Source organism: Peromyscus maniculatus, chromosome 21 (assembly GCF_049852395.1).
Source record: "Peromyscus maniculatus bairdii isolate BWxNUB_F1_BW_parent chromosome 21, HU_Pman_BW_mat_3.1, whole genome shotgun sequence".
Taxonomy (NCBI): domain Eukaryota; kingdom Metazoa; phylum Chordata; class Mammalia; order Rodentia; family Cricetidae; genus Peromyscus; species Peromyscus maniculatus.
In genome coordinates, this window is record NC_134872.1 from 40,319,705 (window position 1) to 40,340,169 (window position 20,465).

The 20,465-nt window shown below is 46.3% G+C and overlaps 2 protein-coding genes across 23 annotated transcripts in view; one reads left to right on the forward strand and one right to left on the reverse strand.

The window, feature by feature from the left end:
* The window catches only part of Fer1l5 (fer-1 like family member 5), a 56,125-nt gene extending 47,311 nt beyond the window's left edge, over positions 1-8,814 (reverse strand). For 2 of the 3 annotated variants that reach the window (XM_076557495.1, XM_076557493.1), the window contains exons 1-6: positions 8,645-8,813; positions 5,701-5,753; positions 4,871-4,962; positions 4,178-4,286; positions 2,735-2,789; positions 1,575-1,684 (exon numbers count right to left, since the gene is read on the reverse strand). In XM_076557495.1, coding sequence (XP_076413610.1) covers positions 1,575-1,684; positions 2,735-2,789; positions 4,178-4,286; positions 4,871-4,962; positions 5,701-5,753; positions 8,645-8,729 — 504 coding nt within the window. In that variant the 5' untranslated portion in view covers positions 8,730-8,813. Of the gene's footprint in view, positions 1-1,574; positions 1,685-2,734; positions 2,790-4,177; positions 4,287-4,870; positions 4,963-5,700; positions 5,754-8,644 lie in introns of all 3 variants that reach the window. The other variant, XR_013046723.1, reaches the window with a different exon arrangement.
* A 54-nt stretch (positions 8,815-8,868) lies between these two features.
* Kansl3 (KAT8 regulatory NSL complex subunit 3) overlaps positions 8,869-20,465 on the forward strand; it is a 35,993-nt gene continuing 24,396 nt past the window's right edge. For 2 of the 20 annotated variants that reach the window (XM_076557498.1, XM_076557496.1), the window contains exons 1-3: positions 11,275-11,355; positions 12,533-12,798; positions 15,390-15,560. In XM_076557498.1, coding sequence (XP_076413613.1) covers positions 12,584-12,798; positions 15,390-15,560 — 386 coding nt within the window. In that variant the 5' untranslated portion in view covers positions 11,275-11,355; positions 12,533-12,583. Of the gene's footprint in view, positions 8,930-10,438; positions 10,996-11,274; positions 11,356-11,730; positions 12,818-13,220; positions 13,290-15,389; positions 15,561-20,465 lie in introns of those variants that run through there. The other 18 variants (XM_076557497.1, XM_076557500.1, XM_076557510.1 and 15 more) reach the window with 18 other exon arrangements.

A 20,465-nucleotide genomic window follows, 5' to 3' on the forward strand; every position in this document is an offset into this window, starting at 1 on the left:
GCCAGCCTGAGCTACAGAGTGAGATCCAGGACAGGCACCAGAACTACACAGAGAAACCCTGTCTTGAAAAAACCAAAAAAAAAAAAAAGGAAGACTTGGCACATCAGTTTGAGGCAGAACCTAGCTGACCTAACTAATGCTCATGGGAGACCTGCCCCTTCAGAGACAGAGAAGGAGATGGGGAGCGGGGGTGGGGGGTGGGGGTGGGGTGGGTGGACAACAACTGTGTGGCCGGTTTGTAAAATAAATGAAAAAAATTAGGGCCGGGCGGTGGTGGCGCACGCCTTTAATCCCAGCACTCGGGAGGCAGAGCCAGGAGGATCTCTGTGAGTTCGAGGCCAGCCTGGGCTACCAAGTGAGCTCCAGGAAAGGCGCAAAGCTACGCAGAGAAACCCTGTCTCGAAAATCCAAAAAAAAAAAAAAAAAAAAAAAAAAAAAAAAAAAAAAAAAAAAATTAATTAATGAAAAAAAGAAGAAGAAGCAGGCTTGGGAGCCAGGCAGTGGTGGTGCATGCCATAATTCCAGCATTTGGAGGCCAGCCTGGTCTACAGAGAGAGTTCAAGGACAGCCAAGGAGGTTACACAGAGAAACCCTGTCTCAAACCCTGCCTCCCCCCCCAAAAAAAACCAAAAGACAAAAAAACCCCAACATATAGGATTGGTTTATCAAAGGCTTTGTCAGCCACCTAAGGACCCAAAACACTGTGACTAATTTTTTAAAATAGCATCTCCCAATGTAGCCCAGATTGGCCTCAAACTCATTCTACAACCTCAGCTCCCAACCCCGTCCCAAGTAGCTGGGATTCCAGATGTGTGCTGACTCTAGGGATTTTCAGACAATGTATGACATGACTGCTAGGCATCTTTGAAAATACTACTGACTAAAGAATGGATAGATATGTTGACCAGGGGTTCAGGAGAAGTATGACTCTCCACGTGGTCCAGGGAAAGGACAGTTGAGGCTCGGGGCAGGGAGTGGAAGACGTGATGGAGAAGTGAGTTCAGTCCAGTGACAAGACTTGGCTACAGACCGGATGCAGAAAAAGGGGCACTCAAGGCTGGTGTCCACCTCCTATGGATATGTTGGGTCAGGGAATGGGCAAAAACACGGTAGAAATGCTAGGCCAAGTGGTGGGGGTCGGAGGGAAGCTGGTGGGACATGAGATGGGCTTCCTGAATTCTCCCAGAAGCCACGAATCACCCCATAGTCCCCTTTCACACAGTTCTCAGCCTCGTTCATAGCTTCTTTGATCTTGCTTGTGCCTTGCCTTGCTTTGCCAACAGCCAAGGGCTCTGGAGAGATGGGGCCTGTGCCTTCTGCTCTGCGCTCCCAGCACCTGTCTGAGGCTTCAGAGCTCAGCAAGCCCCTCCTAGCCCTCACGGAGCAGTCTAGCCCCAGCCACAGATAGGATTTCTCCAGAGTGGTCCCCCAAGGAACAGGGGCAGTGGGGACCTGAGGATGTGAAGCTGGATGGAAAGCTCTGCTTTCTCCCATGACCTTGGAGAAGGGCGGGGATGGTGTGGGAAAAGGGCACTAGCATCAGGCAGGTCTACACAGGCTTTCTGGTTTCTCACCTGAAAGTGCTGAGGCTTGGAAGCCAGGGCCCTGTGCATGGTGAGGCTGGGGACCATGGGTTTCTGCTGGGTCACCTTATTTGCAGTTGAGTCCAGGAGTTCTTCATTGCCTAAGGAAAAAGTCCAGGGTGGGCAGCTTAGGGAGCTTTCAGGCCCTTCCCCCTCCTAATAATACCGCCTCCAGAGACCTACTCCTGAAAAGACACTTGATCCTGATGGGGCAGATGTATTTCCCTGAACTCGATAATGGGCCCCTCTCATCCTCAACAGTGATGGATCCCTGGACCCCACTCTTCATATGTGGGGGCTCTTGGCAATGGCCATCCTTCTACCCTTCTGCCCCTCCCCAATAAGATAAGCCTTATGTCCAGAGATGAGAAATGGAGATGGGGAGATGGTGGCTATGCTGGTTAGTTTTTGTCTTAACACAAACCTAGAGTCATCTGGGAAGAGAGAACCTTAATTGAGAGATTGCCCTCTATCAGAATGCATGTAAGCAAGTCTATGGGGAAATTTTCCTGATTAATGATGGCTGTGGGAGGGCCCAGCCCACTATGGATGGTGCCACCCTGGACAGGTGGTCCTGGGTTGTATAAGAAAATCACCTGGGCCGGGCAGTGGTGGCGCTCGCCTTTAATCCTAGTCCTCGGGAGGCAGAGCCAGGCAGATCTCTGTGAGTTTGAGGCCAGCCTGGTCTACAGAGCGAGATCCAGGACAGGCACCAAAACTACAAAGAGAAACCCTGTCTCAAACCCCCCCCCCCCAAATAAATAATAATAAAGTAAAATACCCTGAACAAACCATGGAGAACAAGCCAGTAAGCTGTGTAAGGTTCCTATAACTTCCAAGAACTCTTATCTGGTCACAATCTTTTGGTAGGCCTTAAGAGTTGAGTCTCGGGGCTGGAGAGATGGCTCAGAGGTTAAGAGCACTGACTGCTCTTCCAGAGGTCCTGAGTTCAATTCCCAGCAACCACATGATGGCTCACAACCATCTGTAGTGTGATCTAGTGCCCACTTCTGGCATTCAAGCAGAACACTGTGTATATAATAAATCTTAAAAAAAAAAAAAAAAAAAAAAAAAGAGTTGAGTCTCAAAGGTCCCAAAGAACCCATTCAGATATGCTTAGTAACTGCTGGGTAACCCAGGGAAACACATACCTGTCATCTCAGTATCCTGGTCATATATTTGGGCCACCTGTAGGGTGACAGTACACTGCAAAGCAAAAGCAGGGAGTTAATAATTTATAGCACCAGCCTTCCTCGTCTGGCTGGCTTCATGCTCCTCCTCCTGGGGACACGAGGCTAGCCATGAGACAAGGCTGTGCTGCAGGCATCTGTGCGACGTGTGTGTGTGTGTGTGTGTGTGTGTGTGTGTGTGTGTGTGTGTGTGTTCCAGGGAAACTGGAAGATAATAGAATTAAAATAATATCAATGGCAGAATACCCAAGAGGTTGCTGAGAAAACGGAAGTGTGACTCAGGACCTGTCCTGGACCATTGTGCTAACTAGGGTGTTGACCCCCCCCCCCCAATGCTATTTTAATGATGCTATTTTAATGTCTCCTGATCTAGGAAAACTGCCAATGCCTCCTAACTGGCATCCTTCCTCCACATACTCCTCACCCACCACCCGTCTTCAGACCATCCCTTGGGATTGTCCACTGGACACCCACTACCGGTTTAGATGATTAGAATCAAGTCTTACTCAGCAGCACACACCACAAGTCCCTTCATCTCCGGCTCCTGCCTTTGTCTTCACCTCCACTGTGTCCCAGTAACACAGGCAGCCTGGCCTCCTGAACCCGCCTCCTCCCCATGTTCCTGATACTTCTGCTGCCCCCCGCCCTCCAGGCCAGGGGACAAATTCTTGTCCTCCCGAGAGACTGAATATATACATGGATGATGACCATACATATAACAGAGTTCTCGCTGTAGCCACCATTCCAGAAGACCAATCTATTATCTACAGAAAGCAGCCCAGGAGGCCAGTCAGACTTGGAGGAAGTCAGTCCACTGTCTCTTAACAAGCCAAGAAGCCAAGCAATAGCCACCAGCCCCAAATGGCCAGGATTTGATAAATAGCAAGCTGAGAGATGACCTAAGTTTTACTTATTTTGTATGAGAGGGGCAGGGGAGCATGTGTGTGCCAAGGTGCAAGTGTGTGGGTGTAGGAGTCAGGATCCTCCTTCTACTAGGTGGGTCCTGGGGGCTGAATTCAGGTTCTCAGGCTTCCATCTCACAGGACCAACCAGGAAAAGCCAACTAGGAGTTTCTAACCAATCACTTGGGTGAGCCTGTCTTTGGTTTTTCCAGAGCAGCAGGCTCCAATTGGGGCAAGCCAAAGCCCTCCCCTTTTCTCGACTGCCAAGCTTTCCCATTGCTCCACCTGCCAACATTCAGTCCTCCAGGGAGGATGGAAGGGTGAATAGGAGATGGATGGCAGGCTGGGGACCAGATGATAGCAGTGTGATGGGGCCCTCACAGGGCACAAAGGACTCCTTTGTGGTGGAACATTTGGCTGCTCCTGGAGCAAGACATTCAGCTATAGCAGCAGCCCACATTCCTCCGGTTGCCCTGCCTGGGCCATCTGGTGCCTGACTCACATCAGTGGGCTTCATGGAATGGTTGAGCAGGGTCAGATTCTTCACAAAAAAGACTTCATTCGGTCTTTGCGCCAGCTGCTTGAGCAGTACAGTGGCCAGGCCAATGAACCTGGGAGAGGTAAGGAGTAGGTATGAGACTCGCAGCCAGGGGGAGAGGGGACTCCTCCTGTGTCCCGGGCTGTGTCTGTAGGGATGATTTTTCTCCCAGAGCCTGAAGAATCCAGGTAAGCAGGGCCTTCACTAGAGCACTGTGGGGCTGAGGATGGGGGGGTGGGGGTCACTACAACTCTGTGGGAAGTTGCTTGGGGAATCCCAAGAAAACTAGTAGCTCATTGGATCAAAGATGAGCACCTGGCCAAGATGGACCAATCAGATTCTATGTTGTGGAAAAGGCCCGTAGTGTATCATGAGTGGGATGTTAGTCTGGGTTGGGTACCAGAATTGGGCTCTGACCAGAAGAGGTTGAAATTAGGTAGACATTCAAGATCTGTGGCTTTAAAGCAGAGCTGCTGCTGGTACCCAAGTTTGTATCCTAGCCAACTTCATCTCCTTTAGTTCACCACCCTCCATTTCCTTTACTGTGTGGCATGGGCGCTGGTCCTTCATCTGAGTTAGTTATGGGTTAGAAATGAGACGTCTAGTCCACGCTGCTTTGGTCAGGGGTCAGGCTCCTCCAGTCTCTTCCTGCCTCACCTATCTTTCTTTTTAAAGCCCTCATCCTGAAGGATGACTTGCAGGAAGGAGTCATTTTCCAGTGGTCGATTCCAGAGGTGCCAGATTAGGGTCTGTGAGGGGCAGGGAGAAATCATTATTTTATTTTGAAGTTTGGTGTTTTGACACAGGGTCTTATTTATGTAACCCTGGCTGGCCTGGAACTCACTAGGTAGGCCGGGTTGGCCTGGAGCTCAGTGATCTTCCCGACTCAGCCTCAAGAGTGCTGGGATTACAAGCATGTGCCATCATGGTGGGCGACATCTTGCCTCTTCCTTCCCATCCCACCCTTCTAGGAAGTGAGGACAAGTCTAGGGATTTGGCTAGAACTCAGGAGTTTTATGTCATGTCTACTTCCCTAAGGAGATTGCATCTGTACCGTGTCCCACATGTGGGCTATCGAACATGTGTTCCTGTGCTGAAGCTGCCTAGGCATGTTTGGAATTGAATGACTGTGGGGGTGGGACAATGTGAGTGAATTTTTAAAAAGAGAGAGAGAGAAGATTCTGTGCAAGGAGTCTTGGCTCCGCTTTAAGCTTCTAGGTCTATCAGAATGGTGTGGATGGGTTAGAGGATGGGTCATGCTGTGTTCATCCCCAAAGGCAAAAGAGAAAGATCAAGAAGAGCTTCGGACAGATGAGACTTTTTGCAGTCCTATCAGATCAGAGGCTAACCTAGGCTAAGATGTCTCAGAAACCCAGGTGAGACTCCCTGGCAGCTCCCTGGACCTCTGGCACCTGCTTAGTGCCCAACCCTGCCCCTTGCTCTTGGAGTTGTTCAGTCCTCTTCCAGAAGTGCCATGGTGTGTCTACCTCATTCCATATGGGGTCATTTCCTTCCTCCACACGGGTTCTTTTCTTCATATCTGCAAGGATACCAAGGGGCTGGTATGAGTTGGGGGAAGTATTTCCGTGTCTGGGTTTGAGTGGGGTCAAGAGAGGTAGGGTACCATGAGAAGTCAAATCTACATTGGCAGCTGTGACATAACATCTATAGTTTCTTTCCAAGTATTTCAAACTTATCACCCTGTGTGATAGATGATTCTAACTTCACTTCACTTTCATCCCAGTACATAGTACCCAGAATCTCAAAACCATATGGGGCTGACTCATTCTGGCCTATGGGGTGTAGGAATGATAGTTGCCTTTATAAGTGAGCCATCTTGCCTGCCCTTAAATAGTTTTGACTCGTGTTGGTTAAATTCCCAGCTACAGGGCCCACAGATATGGAGGGCCAACAGTTCTGCGTCTTCTTTTCTTTTTGGACCTGATTTTCTCACTCCCTATAAGTTTCTGAAACTTTGTTGGCCTGTACCAGCTTCCATACACTCGACCAAAACACCACCACCACGTTTTCTTTTATTTCTTCCCCTCTTTCAGTGGCTCAAAACCTGGGCTTCTCACATGCTAGGCAAGCGCTATATTGCTGAGTCCAAGCTCCAGCCATACTTCTCTTGGCCCTCAGCCCTGTGATTCCTAAATAGGCTTAATCTGTCTCATAGATTCTCTTGCCCCTTTTTCTTCCTCTCCCTTCTGAGACATATGTTCCTTCCGTTATTAAAAAGTCGACAGAATGAGTCTTGCCTCATGGAACTGCTTCGAGGAACAAATATCATGATATTTATGAAAAGGCATTGTCAACTGTATGGCTCATTCAAGTGTAATTGATTATATTGAGCAGCTATTAGCAAAAGTTATACTAAAGGTTATCCTTATGCTATCTTTAAAAATTCTCCTCATAATTCTATGAAGCAGGACTCTCTCTCTCTGTCTCTCTGTCTTTCTGGCTCTGTGTGTGTGTGTGTCTCTCTCTCTCTTTCTCACTGCTAGGATCTCAGTGTGTAGACCAGGCTAGCCTAGAGCTCAAAATCTTCCTGCCACAGCCTTCCGAGTGCTGAGATCACAGGTAAGTGAAACCACACGGGACGTCTTCCTTTTCCCTTACTTTATAGCACAGCCCTAGTTCCTGGAAGAAGGAGAGGAAGTGTTTGTTTTGCCTCCACCCCCACCCCCATACCTACCCCGGAGGGAGCGAGGCAGGGAATCAAAATAAAAGTAACAACAATGGAAGATGGCGGGTTTTGAGCCTGGAGGGATGGCTTGCTGTTAGGGAGCGAGCACTGGTTGCTCTTGCAGAGTGAAGGGCTCTCGAACAGGCCCAAGCGTTGCCAACACGGCTCTGGCGACTCTTACCTTCCTCCCTTTCCTCCCCCTTGTTAAACCATTCGGTTACATCCCTCCCTCATGCTTGACTAAAACTCCAAGATCCCACCATCAAAACACCAAGGTCCAGCCATCCAAATTCATTATTTGGCCCCAGTGCCTAACCTGTCCAATCAGGACTTACCAGCTGGTCCTAGCACAGATTTCCTCTTTTCCTCCTAAAAACCACTCCTGCAGAAACACCTGCTGCTGTCTTTGTCCGATCTAGAGGCGCCTCCCCCCACCTGCTTTTGTGCCGAGAATTTGGTGTCTGGGTGTGTTCTGTGCTGACTCCTAGACCTCTTCACAGAGAACCTGGGTTCTGTTCCCTGCACCCACGTGGTGGCTCACAACCATTTGTAACCCCCGTTCTAGGGGATCTAGCAGCCTCTTTTGACTTCCATAGGCACCAGGTACACACAAGGTAAACGTGTTTACATGCAAGCCAGACAGTCATACACAGCTGGTGCACATCTGTAACCCCAGTACTCAAGAGGCAGCACTCAGGAGTTCATGGCCAGCCTGGGCTAAAGCAAATTCTAAATCAAGCCAGCCAGGGCTACACAGTGAGACCACATCTCAAAACAAACAAGCAAACCACATACACACACACACACACACACACACACACACACACACACACACACACGCAAAGTTGTACTCATTACAAAAAACTTAAGACTGGGTGGCGGTGGTGGTGGCGCACACCTCTAATCCCAGCAGAGTGAGATCCAGGACAGGCACCAAAACTACACAGTGAAACCTTGTCTTGAAAAAAACCAAAACCAAAACAAAACAAACAAACAAAAAAAACCTTAAAAAAGAAAACAACCCAAAAACCTATCGTCATTTTTTTTTTCTTCTTCTCTCTCCTGGCTGGGTTGTTGGTGGATCAGACCCAAGACCTGAGATGCTAGGGCCTTGACAACAGGTTGTGAAGCAATCAGAATCTACCTCTTCACTGTGCCACACGGGAAATCTTCCATGTAGTAGAATGTGTGGTGGTATTGTGTTCCCCAAAATATTGTGTACCCTAATAAACTTACCTGGGGTCAGAGAACAGAAAAGCCACTAGATACTTAGGATAGGCAGTGATATCACACGCCTTTAATCCTAGCATTCCAGAGGCAGAAATCCGTGAGTTCAAGGATACAGCCAAGCATGATGATTCACGCCTTTAATCCAAGGGAGTGATGGCAGATAGCAGAAAGGTATATAAGGTGTGAAGACCAGGAACAAAAAACATTTGGCTGGTTAAGCTTTCAAGCTTTTAGGTTTTGAGCAGCACAGTTCAGCTGAGAGCCATTCGGATATGAGGACACCGAAGCTTCCAGTCTGAGGAAACAAGACCTCAGCTGAGGATCCGGCGAAGTGAGGTAGCTGTGGCTTGTTCTGGTTCTCTGACCTTCCAGTTCACCCCAATACCTGGCTCAGGTTTGATTTTATTAATAAGAACATTTAAGATTCATGCTACAAGAATGTGAGAAACTGGGTTTTCTCTGAGTGTGTGATGCCTAGCAGGGCCCCTGGTAGCCTTTTGGAACCTGGTTCTCACCTCTGAAGTAGACAGTTACACAGGGTTTGGGCGGGGGGCTGAGAGGTGGGTTAATCTTGGCCGACTCCACGACAAGCCTTAGCATCTTGGACACCTGCTTTCTCCCCTCCTTCCCTTCACCGTGCTGCCGAGTCCGCCTTAGAGTTCCTCTGTCCCAGGTCCACAGAGTGATGGAGCTTAGCAACAGAGGGACATCACAGAGATGCGTAGTTCTTGGTTCCGCCGAGAATCTCCAGAAGAGACGAAGCGGCAGTAACAGAGGGTGTATCAAATAAGTGGCTTCAGGTGACTAGGCCTGTACAAACAAAATAACCTAGCTGCTTTGGCGATTCCTTTTTTTTCTTCTGTCGCTGTCCTTTTGAGTTCAATGTCAGGCACAGAATTCTCTTTTGTCTGGAATGAATTCTTGGCAAAGCCATGCAATTTAGATGAGAAAAGAAGTGAGGCCATAAAAATATAATATTATATATACTAATTATATATATAATATTTATTATATATATATATATATATATATATATATATATATATATATATATATACAGGGAAATCCATGAGGCCTGGGGGGAGTGCTTCCTAACGGGGTAGCAAAACATTTGGCCTCTTTTTTCTTTGTTTGATTTATTTATTTTTATTTTGGGGACAGGGTCTCATGTAGCCCAGGCTGGCCCTGAACTTCCTATGTAGCTGAGGCTGCTCTTGAACTCCTGATCCTCTAGCCTCTGAGGTGATGGATATTTTTGCTAATAATAATTAATGCTAAGAAAGCTACTTTAGCCGGGCAGTGGTGGCGCATGCCTTTAATCCCAGCACTCCCTTGGGAGCCAGAGACAGGCAGATCTCTGTGAGTTCGAGGACAGCCTGGAAAGGCACCAAAACTACACAGAGAAACCCTGTCTCGAAAAACAAAAAAAACAAAACAAACAAAAAAAGCTACTTTATATAAAGACATACTACAAAATGGCAGAAGTGTTTTCAGAAATGATTGCACATTCTGTCCTAATCCCAAGCTATAATTCATTGAATGATCATTTTATGAAGCTCAAACAGCCACTGAAACAGCAATTTCCTTTTTTTCTTTTTTCTTTCTTTCTTTCTTTTTTCTTTTTTTGAGAGAAGGTTTCTCAGTGTTGTTTTGGTGCCTGTCCTGGAACTCTTTCTGTAGACCAGGCTGGCCTGGAACTCTCAGAGATGCACCTGTCTCTGCCTCCCAAGTGCTGGGATCAAAGGTGTGGGCCACCACCGCCCGGCTCAAACAGCAATTTCTAAGACCAGGCATTCTATCACAGTCCAAAGATAGTACTACTTTGATACATGCTGAGGAAAGATAGGAAACTACTAAGAACCTTTGTTTTTCATACTGAAACTATCAAGTTGCTGTAAGAACAGAAAACGTGTTGTCTACATTTAAAAACACTGCAATTCATAACATACAAGAGTCTGAAGTCTGAGCCGAGGGTTTTTACATAGCATTTGTGGGTGCTATAACTTTATGGCATGAGCCGTGAGAAAGTGTACATGCTGTGTGCTCAGAACCAGGCTGCAGTGACATTGTGGATGTAACACATCACAAACGGCCAGAAATACTGGTTGAATTAATTTTAGGCCATTGCACATTTAGAAACTTCTTGTGGTTACCTAATCTTCCTGACTCTCGATCTTCAGTTATTCGAGACTCAATGGGATTTGCCACCTAGAGTTTAAAACACTTGTGTTCTAAGCTGGGCGGTGGCACACGCCTTTAATCCCGGCACTGGGGAGGCACCAGGCAGATCTCTGTGAGTTCAAGGTCAGCCTGGTCTACAGAGCTAGTTCCACAGCTATACACAGAGAAACGCTGTCTGGAAAAACTAAACCATAAACAAACAAACAAACAAATAGATCCTCACTGTGTTCTACTCTAGGTATGGTGTTGCAGGCCTAAAATCCCAGCACTTGAAAGGTAGAGAGGTAGAAGGATAAAAAATTCAAGGGCATCTCTGGCTCCATACCTAATTTGAGCCCAGCCTGAGATACATGGGACTCTGTCCCACCACCCTCTCCATAAATGAATAAATAAACAACCCAAGACGCTGAGTTTGAAAGCCTGGAGGTGGCGGTAGCTCATGGTAATTGCCATCAAGAAATCAATTTGAGCTCTTGACAGGTGGCTGAAATAACACTCCACGCAGCTTTCCCTCCCCCCCCCCCTCTCCGGTTGGTTTTGAAGTTTTGAGACAGGGTGTCACTCTGAGGCTCAGGTTGTCCCGGAATTCACCGCGATCCTCCTGTCTCGGCCTGCTGGGATTATAAGGATACACCCCTGCGTGTTGGGATTATAAAGATACATACAGCACCGCGCTGGACTGAAGGTAAACCCCACCCTCCTACTGCAAGTTGAACCTAGCTAGCTCTCTAATGGTCAAAGGGACAAAGAACTGACTGCGGTGGGGACCCCGAGCACTTGGGTTGTCTATCTTCTCCTCTGCCCTCACTCTTCCTGCCGAAAACACGGAGGGAGGACGTCTCTGCCTCGGGAGTCGCGTGCCCCTTCGGCACTCCCCACTGGCCGGCGAGGATCCGCTCCGGGTTTTGCCGCTCACCGCCGCGCGGCTCCCCGGCAGCGATCCGGTTCCGCGTTTTCGCCCGAGCCCACCGCGCCCGGCGCGGAGGCGGTAAGGCGCACGCGCGCTGGGATCCGGCTCGGGCGAGCGCGCGGCCGGCGACTGCGGGTGAGACGCGGGTCTGGCCCCGGCGCGGGTGGCGGGCCGTGGGGTTCGAGGCGGCGGGAGGCGGCCTCGGCGGAGGCCCTCGGGGCTCCGCGGGCCTGCGGGGGCCGGGACTGGAGCCACGGGGCCGGGTCGGGCCGGGCGCGGGAGGCCGAGACGGCCCTGGGGCGGCGGAGGCGCGGGGCCGAGAAGGGCCCCGGGAGGCGGGGCCGGGCGGCTCCTCCTCGTCACGAACTCGGGATGACCTTGGCCAAGTCGCCTAGGCCCCCCCGAGCCGCCGCCGCTGCCGCGCCGCCCGGGTGGGCCGTTTTGAGGTTTTGCGGCTCCGCGGCGGGCAGCTCTCGGAGGAGCGGGCAGTTTGCCGGGCGCCTCGCCGAGGGAGGGCGAAGGAAGAAAGGCCTCCCCGAGGGCCCGTCCCGGCGCGGGCTGAGGGCGGGCTCCCGTGTTTTAATCTTTTCAAACTCTGGTGTAACGGGAGGTCCGTGCAGAACTTTGGAACGTGACCCTAGGAGACTCCTCTCGATCTCAGCCCAAAGCGGCGAAGCCTGGAGCCCTTGGCAGCAGCCCGCTTCCTAGACACTCGCCGTGCCCGGCTGTTGTTCCAGGGGCGCCCGAGCGCCCACAGGCCCGGCCCACGTCCTTTAGGGGATGGAAAGTAGGGACCCCCTAGCTTTTGAAGAATTCATGCCTGTGGTTCCTCTTGTTTGCAAAAACCTTTACCACCCAGGCAGGAAATTGCATACCAGATTTAGGTCTTTGATTTTTGTTTTGCATTCTTTTTTCCTTTTTTCTCTTTTCCCCCTCTTTTTTAAAAAAAAAAAAAAAAAAGAGAGAGAGAGAGACATGAACTCACTCTGTACCTCTGGCTGCCCTCGAACTCATAAAGATCCGTCTGCCTCTCCTTCCCCAGTTTTAGGATTAAAGGCGTACACCACTACACGTTGCAAGCCAAGTTCAGGTCTTTGTGAAATGTGGAGTCGTGTCAGTTTATAGATACATGATTGTGCATTTTGTGTAGCACCGGCACCTTTTTGGTAGTGATGTGGGAACTCTTACCTTGAGTGGGCAAAGATGTGTGTGATCGATGATAGGAGTGACAGGCATAAAAGCCTATTTTGATGGTGTACGTACGCCGGGAGCAGTTGAAAACACTGAATTGACAACCCACGTCTCCCTGCAGGTGACTAGCATGCAGATACTCGCACCCTGACTTGGCTGCCTGACCACTGACATGGCCCACCGGGGTGGGGAGAGGGACTTCCAGACTTCAGCTCGGCGGATGGGTACTTCCCTGCTCTTCCAACTTTCCGTGCATGAGCGGGAGCTGGACCTCGTGTTTTTGGATCATAGCTATGCCAAACCATGGAGTGCCCACCCAGATGCCAGTAGTGCCCGCCCCACCCGCATGCTCTTTGTAACTCCCCGTCGGCAGCAGGAGAATACTATGTGAGTTTGAGAACACCATGTGAGTTTGGGTTTCCTTCTTAAGGGCTACTTCTGCCTAACCTTGGCACTGATCACATGGTGGGGTTTAGAGAGGTGTTGTTCTTGGAGTGATTGGGGGTTGTGGGGGTGACTGGAGATTTTGGATGAGTAGCATAAGCCCATCAGGGACATCTTCACAGACATCTCCAGATGTGAGTTAGCAAATGGAGATTGTGCAAATGAAAACAGCCTAGTCCGCTTAGATAAGTGTCATGGAGCTTGTGTGGAAAGAGGAAAGGGAAGAATTTCCTTGTCACTTTACTGGTCTGATTTGTCTGACAGTGGCTACAGTCTGTCGTTGGCTTTTCCTGGCTTTAGTGCACAGATTCACAGATTTGGGAGGGAGTTCCCAAAACATTGCTTTCATTCTTACCTCCTTACAGAAAGCCACCTGTGGGTTAATCTAAACCCTCCTAAGTCTCATTATATTTCCAGCCACCCTACGTTAGAGGGTAAGAACATTTCAAAAATTTACTATCTGATAAGTGATTGGTTACATTTGACCTAATTAATTAGTTAATTATTTTGAACCTTCTGATTTCACCCATATCAGGATTTGTTGAAATACTCTAGTCTGATCATTACAAATTTTTGGATAAGAGATTTTTTTTTTTTTTTTTTTTTTGTTTTGACTTCATGTTTAATCTTTCCTCAAGCACAGGGTTTGTTGTTTTTGTGGGGATAGTGGGTTCTACATACACACACACACACACACACACACACACACACACACACACACACACACACACACACACCATTCTCTCCCCAGTATAGCTGAAGATGATTTTGAACTCTTGATCTTCCAGGATAAAAGGTGTATGCCACCTTGGTTAGTTTGTGTGTTTTCTTCTGGGACAGGGCTCTACTCTGTACCCTGGCTAGCCTGGGACTTGCTGTGTAGCTCAGGGTAGCAGCAAATTCTTGATCTTCCTGTTGCCGCCTACCAAGCATTAGGATTGCAGTCATAGGTGTGGCTTAGAAGAGAGGTTTGTTTGTTTGTTTGTTTGTTTGTTTGTTTGTGAAACGGTCTCTCTCTCTCTCTCTCTCTCTCTGTGTATCCCTGGCAGTCCTGGAACTCTCGGTGTAGACCAGGCTGGCTCACAGAGATCCATCTGCCTCTTCCTCCCGAGTACTAGAATACCCAGCTCAGAAGACTTGTTTTTTATTTCATAATGATAGTAACATGTTGTTGACTTCCAGTTTGCTCAAGATCTATGAGCCATTACTTAGAGAAACATTCTAGAATAATCCTGATTCCTCTGGCCTGGGGCATAACTGAAAGTCATTTGAAATATTTCTTTTTTATTGTATAAAACTTCTTGCTTACATTAAAACTCATGTATTTGTATCTCATGGCATTTTCTTAAAATGAAGGTCAGTGATTGAGTAAATTACTTTATTGGAAGACTTATTTTATTTTTAATTGTGTTTATGAGTGTGGGTATGTACATTGAGTGCCAGTGCCCTCAGAGGACAAAAGCATCAGATCCCCATGGAGCTGGAGTTACAGGCAGTTGTGAGCTATCCCATGTGAGTGCTGGGAATCAAACCTGGGTCCTCTGAAAGAGCAGCAAGCACTTTTAACTGCTGAGCCATCTCTCTGGCCCTGAGGAATGGAATTGTTTTTTTCCTCCTCAAGTCAGGGTTTCTCTGTGTAGCCTTGGCTGGCCTGGAGCTCGCTCTGAAGACTAGGCTGGCCTGTAACTCAGTCCACCTGCCTCTGCCTCCCAAGTGCTGGGATTAAAGGCGTGCAGCACCACCACCACCACCACCATGCTGGACAAGGAGCAAATTTTTAATCCTATTTATTTGAATAGGTTTAAGTAGCCATGAGTGACCTATAACTTTGGGACAGTATGCCTAGGGTAGACAATTATTTTTTACTTGTGGATGTATTTGTCTCTCTTTATATACACATATCTGTTTGTTAGTTTTTGTATAGCTGCATTTAAAAGAGACTTTGGAGCCAGGTGTAGTAACTCATGCCTGTAACCCCGCCCCTTGGTGAGGCTGAGGCAGGAGGAGTGTCAAGAGGGTAAGGTAGGAGCTGGAGAGAGATGGGTCAGCAGGTAAGATCCCATACTATTCTTGCAGAGGACCAGTGCTGGACGCTCTCAGCCTCCATGTCAGATGTCTCTGGCCTCTGTGGACATGAGCTCACATGCACATACTCACTTAAATAGGCACACAAAAATTGTTTTAAAAATGTTAAATAAAACAACAACCACCTTCAAGGCTAACCTAAGCAGCATAGTCAATTCCAGGCCAATGTGAAACTGCTTCAAAAAAAAAAAACACCAAAGGCCACTAAAGGTGCAATGGCCTTGCATTTCCCAAGCACATACCAGGGAGACAGGAGAGCTCGATGAGTGTGGGGAGATGGCTTTGGATCGCAGTTTTCGTGTGCATGTGATGAGCTTATTCATCATTTAAATCTAATTGTGTTCAATAGACAGTGTATATATCTTTTTATTTGCCAACCAAATGATTGCTCAGCACTTGAGTTGTGTGAAGTGTGTGTGGCTTGGTCCTATTTCCTCACCTGTTTACAGTGAATCAGACGTTCCAATAGATGTGGAGACGGTCACATCAACTCCTGTCCCACTCTATGACAACCAGAAGGCACGAAGTGTGATGAACGAGTGTGAACGGCATGTCATCTTCGCCAGGACAGACGCAGATGCTCCTCCTCCACCAGAAGACTGGGAAGAACATGTCAACAGGTAGGCCATTCCTTGATCGACTTGGTCACTTTGGGGTTAATTCTTTGACATCATCTTCACTGAAGCATTTCCTGAACTTCATTTCTTTTGTAGCTATGTAAATTGTATCTCCGCTCACTGCCTTGAATGACTTGGCTGCAGGGGTTGTGTCTCAGCTGCCTTACTGGCTGTCCCTAACTCTAGCGCATTGATTGGCATACATAGTGACAGGTGTCTGTAGTTGCAGCATCTTGGAAGGCCCAGGCAGGAGGGGACTTGCACTTAAGAATTCAAGACATGTCTGGACAGCATAGTGAAACCTTAATCTCTTTATAAGAAGTGGGGGTTGGAGATGTAGCACAGCAGTAAAGCATTTTCCTGGCATGTGTGAGACCCCAGCACCACAAAACCATACGGTTTGCTTGCTGGACATAGGTATGACTTACTGTGTAGGCTATACAATGTAAGAGCCACCCAAACTACCTAAAAAGCTAAATTATGTTTGTAAGATTTGCATTTATATGATCTACAGTTAGGGTAATAAATGTTTTGGAGTTATCTGTAAAGCTAATATGCTTGAGTTGCTTTAAAATACAGTTTTTTGAAGTTGGGGATATAACTCCATGACAGAATTTAATTTAAAAAAATGGTGAGGGGTCGAGAGAGATGGTTCCGAGATTAAAAGCTGTCCTGCTCTTCAGAGGACTGTGTGTTGGGCAGCTCACAACTGCCTGTAATTCTAGCTCCAAGGATGCCTCTGGCCTATTTGCACACCTGAATGCATATGGACATACCTGCGTGTGCACACAGACACAGTTACAAATAATAAAAATATGACTTTAAAAACTATGGGGACAAATGTTTGAGAGAATTGAAGGACTTTTTAAAATCAGTTAACCTTTGATTATGATTGAGAGGTTTGGTTTATTAAAGGCATCAGTCTTCATAGTATATAGTAATGCCTTTCTTAAGTCAGTCCTTCTTTTAAAAGAAGGAATTTGAAAGATTCATTTTGTATTAATGTTTATTTGTCTGAGTGTATGCTAGTGTATACCACATGTGATGGTTGCCCTTTGAAGTCAGAAGAGGTTGTTGGATCCCCTGGAGCTGCAGGCACTTTCGAGTTGTCTGATATGGATGCTGGGAACTAAACTCTAGTCCTCTGGAAGAGCAGCAAGTGCTCACAGCTGTTGAGCCCCCTTTATTGATTTTTGAGACAGGGTCCCTGGTGTAATGTAGGTTGACCTCAGACTCCCTTTGTAGCTAGGATTTGATCTTGAACTGATTCTTGTGCCTCTACCTTCCATGTGCTGGGATTATAGATGTGTTGCCCCCATGCCTTGCCTTTATTTACTTTTATGCATAGTTTTACTGTGAAAGTCAAGGCTGGCCAGACATACTATAAGTATGTACCACCATGCATGGTCACTAGTTTCTTAATTTATAAGGAAAGATAAAACTGTAAAGCAGAAGAGACACTGGAGTGCCTGACTAGAGTATCCATCCCCAGTTGAAAAGTCTGAGAAGGCATTCTGTTATAGGGGGTGGGTGGGTGGAGAATCTTTACAGGAGAAAGATAGGCACACCAGATAACTAGGGTGCTGCAGAAAACACTAGAGAGATTCCTATATTTGGCTTGTCTTTCTCTAGTCACAGAGTGAACCTCCATCCCCTATTAGGACCCCACTGCACACTGATAGGATTTTGTTATTTTGAAATAAACTGTTAGTGTGTTTTGGTGTCTGGTAAGATTTGGGTGGTGTTCTATTAGCAACAGGCTTTAAGCTATCTCTTTGGTTAGGTAACTTTTGCAGGTAGCTGATTTCATTATTTGTTAGTACTTATTAGCTTAACTCAGGAGGTCATCCTTTTTCTGTAGCTTGTTTGGAAGTTTTCAGTTGCCTCTGCTGTGATTATAAGCATCTTATTGCCTTCTTTCCCTTGCTTGTTAAATTGCTGCTTCCTTTGTTCCTGTATAAGCCATGTAAAATTACAGTTTCCCACACTGAGAACTCCATGGAGAGCTCTATAGGACAGCTCCCTAGAATCTAGGTTTTGTATCTTTAGAGAGACTACTGATTGGCTTGTATCTGTAGAATCAGAAACTTCCATTCTTTGTTAGAGCTCTTTTCTCTGACTCTTGAATTATTCAGTAGGAACTCCCACAGATCATTTTGTGTTTATGAAACAAAATCTACTACCACCACCTAATCCTAATTTTCTCTAATGATGGCTGATGTTTTATGAAATGGTTTCCATCTCTGCTTGATTTAATTTTCTGGATCAGGCAGGGGTTGTTAAACTGACACGTGTACCAAGTTTGGTCCATTGCTTGCTCTGTATGCCTTAAGAGTAGTTTTATGTTTTTAAGTGCTTGGAGAAAAAGACACATAAAATTCTAATTTCAAGCCGGGCAGTGGTGGTGCACACCTTTAATCCCAGCACTCAAGAGGCAGAGCCAGGAGGATCTCTGTGAGTTCGAGGCTAGCCTAGTCTATAGAGCGAGATCCAGGACAGCCACCAAAACTACACAGAGAAACCTTGTCTCGAAAACAAAAAAACAAACAAACAAACAATTTAATTTCAGTGTCTGTGATTCACAATTCTTGGAATACAGCTACGCCCATTCATTTGATAGTGCCATGGCTGCTTTTGCACTAAAACAAGTTTTGTATTTGTGTCAGGGACCATATGGTCTATGATCCCTCATATGTTTACATTCTGGTTTCCTATCCACAAAGTTAGGTGACTTGGTCTGGGACATGTTCTTGTGTCTGTGTGTCACAGTCATATAACTTGGAGGATCGTTGGAAGTTCTATTTGATGGTAAAGTAATATAGTCCTGAAGATGTCAGGCCAGCTAACCCATCTGTTGTCAAATGACAAGTTGCATTAGATGCATTTGATCTAGTGGGTTTTATAACATCTTAACTTTTTTTTTTTAAGTCTAGTACTGGAAAGTAGGCTATCTTATCTTAGAAATCAGAACTTCAGAATTTCAACCAAGAATCTTCCCATTCTCCTTTTCCGAACTTTGTGTGATTATATACTATGATACGTAGGTATATATCAGGTCGGATGTTTGGTATTTCAAGTCCAAGATCTTTGTTTTCCTTCCTTCCTTACCGCTTACCCATTTTCTTTTCCCTTCTTTTATTCTTTCTTTTCTTAGTTGTGTGATTTAATTGAGCTTTTCTGATGTTGTCTTGCCCTGTTTAATTTTTCACTTAAAAAAAATTTCTTTAGGCCTGGCATGGTGGCTCACACCTTGAATTCCAATGCTTGGGAGGCAGAGGCAGGTGGATCTCTGAGTTTGAAACCATTCTGGTGTATATAGTGAATTCCAGGACAGCTGGGACTATGTAAAGAGACCTGTCTCACAAAAACAAAAATAAATTAATAAAATTAAGATAAAAAAAATATGATTTAGACAGGGCTAGTGAGATGGCACTTGCCAAAACACAAACCTGGTGCAAGTTTGATGACCTGAGTTTACTTGCTGGAACCCATGTGAGAGAGGAGAGAAATCACTCCACAAAGTTGTATTCTGACCTCATAAATGTCATGGCACGTGCTTCCCTCCTAAATACATCTCACACACACACATCCCAAGCACATACACACAATTAAAAAAAAAATTCTGGAGTTGGAGAAATGGCTAAGCAGTTAAGAGAATTTGCTGTTCTTGCAGAGGGCCAGAGTTCTGTTTGCAGCACTCATGTGATGGCCTACAACCATCCTAACTGCTTTCAGGGGATTCAGTTCCCTTTTCTAGCCTCCTTGTCCTTTAGACATTTTTGCATTGAATCAGTTTCCCTTGGAACAGAATCAGGGAATTAATAATTACCTTTGAAAATTTTCTTGGCCTGGTGGCATATGTCTATAATCCCAGCCTTTTGGAAATAGGAGGATCCAAATTTGAAGACAGATTGGGTTACATAGTGAGATCTTGTCTCTTTAAAAAAAAAAAAAAAAAAAAAAAAAGAAAGAAAGAAAGAAAGAAAGAAAAAGAAAAAAAGAGTCAGGTTTTCTAGGACCAGCATGCTATTTTGCTTTCTTTAACTAGAATGAGCCTGAGGTCAGCATATCATTCAGGTTGGTCAGACCAAGGAAAACAAAGACTGTCTGATCTCATCTATGAAACGAAGAAAATGCATTTCTTGCACTCATGAAAATTAAATAGATTTTGGCCCGAAGGGCGGGGGGTAGTTGACTCACCCCAGTTCCCATCAGCTCCTTGACTGTTTAGGCTTGTATTTAAAATTTGGTCTCCTGTGTTTGAATTTTTCCTTAATTATATCTTTAGCATGCTCTTTATCTTAATCTTGGGTTAGATCTTTTTCCCCCCCTGCCTATTTAATTTTTTAGCCTCCCACGAAGCTGACAGAATGCATAGAGCGTGTTTCAGTTCTTGGGTCACTTTGTTGTATGTACAGCAATAATCATAAGCTTTCACATTTAATTTTATGTGTTACGTGGTAGTCCTTTCTGAATAGATTTTAACTTTTCTCTTTCGAGATCATATTTCTTCCTCATCATTTTGTATTTCATAGTAAAAATAGAGTTAAAAAATGACTGAAGAAGGGCTGAGGAGATGGCTCAGTGGATAAAGTACTTGCTGTGTGAGTATCGGGGCCTGAATTAGGGTCCTCAGCACCTACATAAAAAAAGCTGGGCGTCATGGTGATAGACATCTGTTACCCCAGGGTTGGAGAAGAAGTTGGGGATTCTTGGAACTTGCTGGACAGCCATTTAGCCAATCATTGAGTACCAAGGTCAGTGAGAGACCCTGTTTCAAACAATAACATGGAGAAAGATAGAAGAGGACACCTAAATTCAACCTCTGGCTTCCACATGTACACACATGGACACCCCACCCACATGCATACACCACACACACAAATAATAATCTTAGTGCTTACAAAT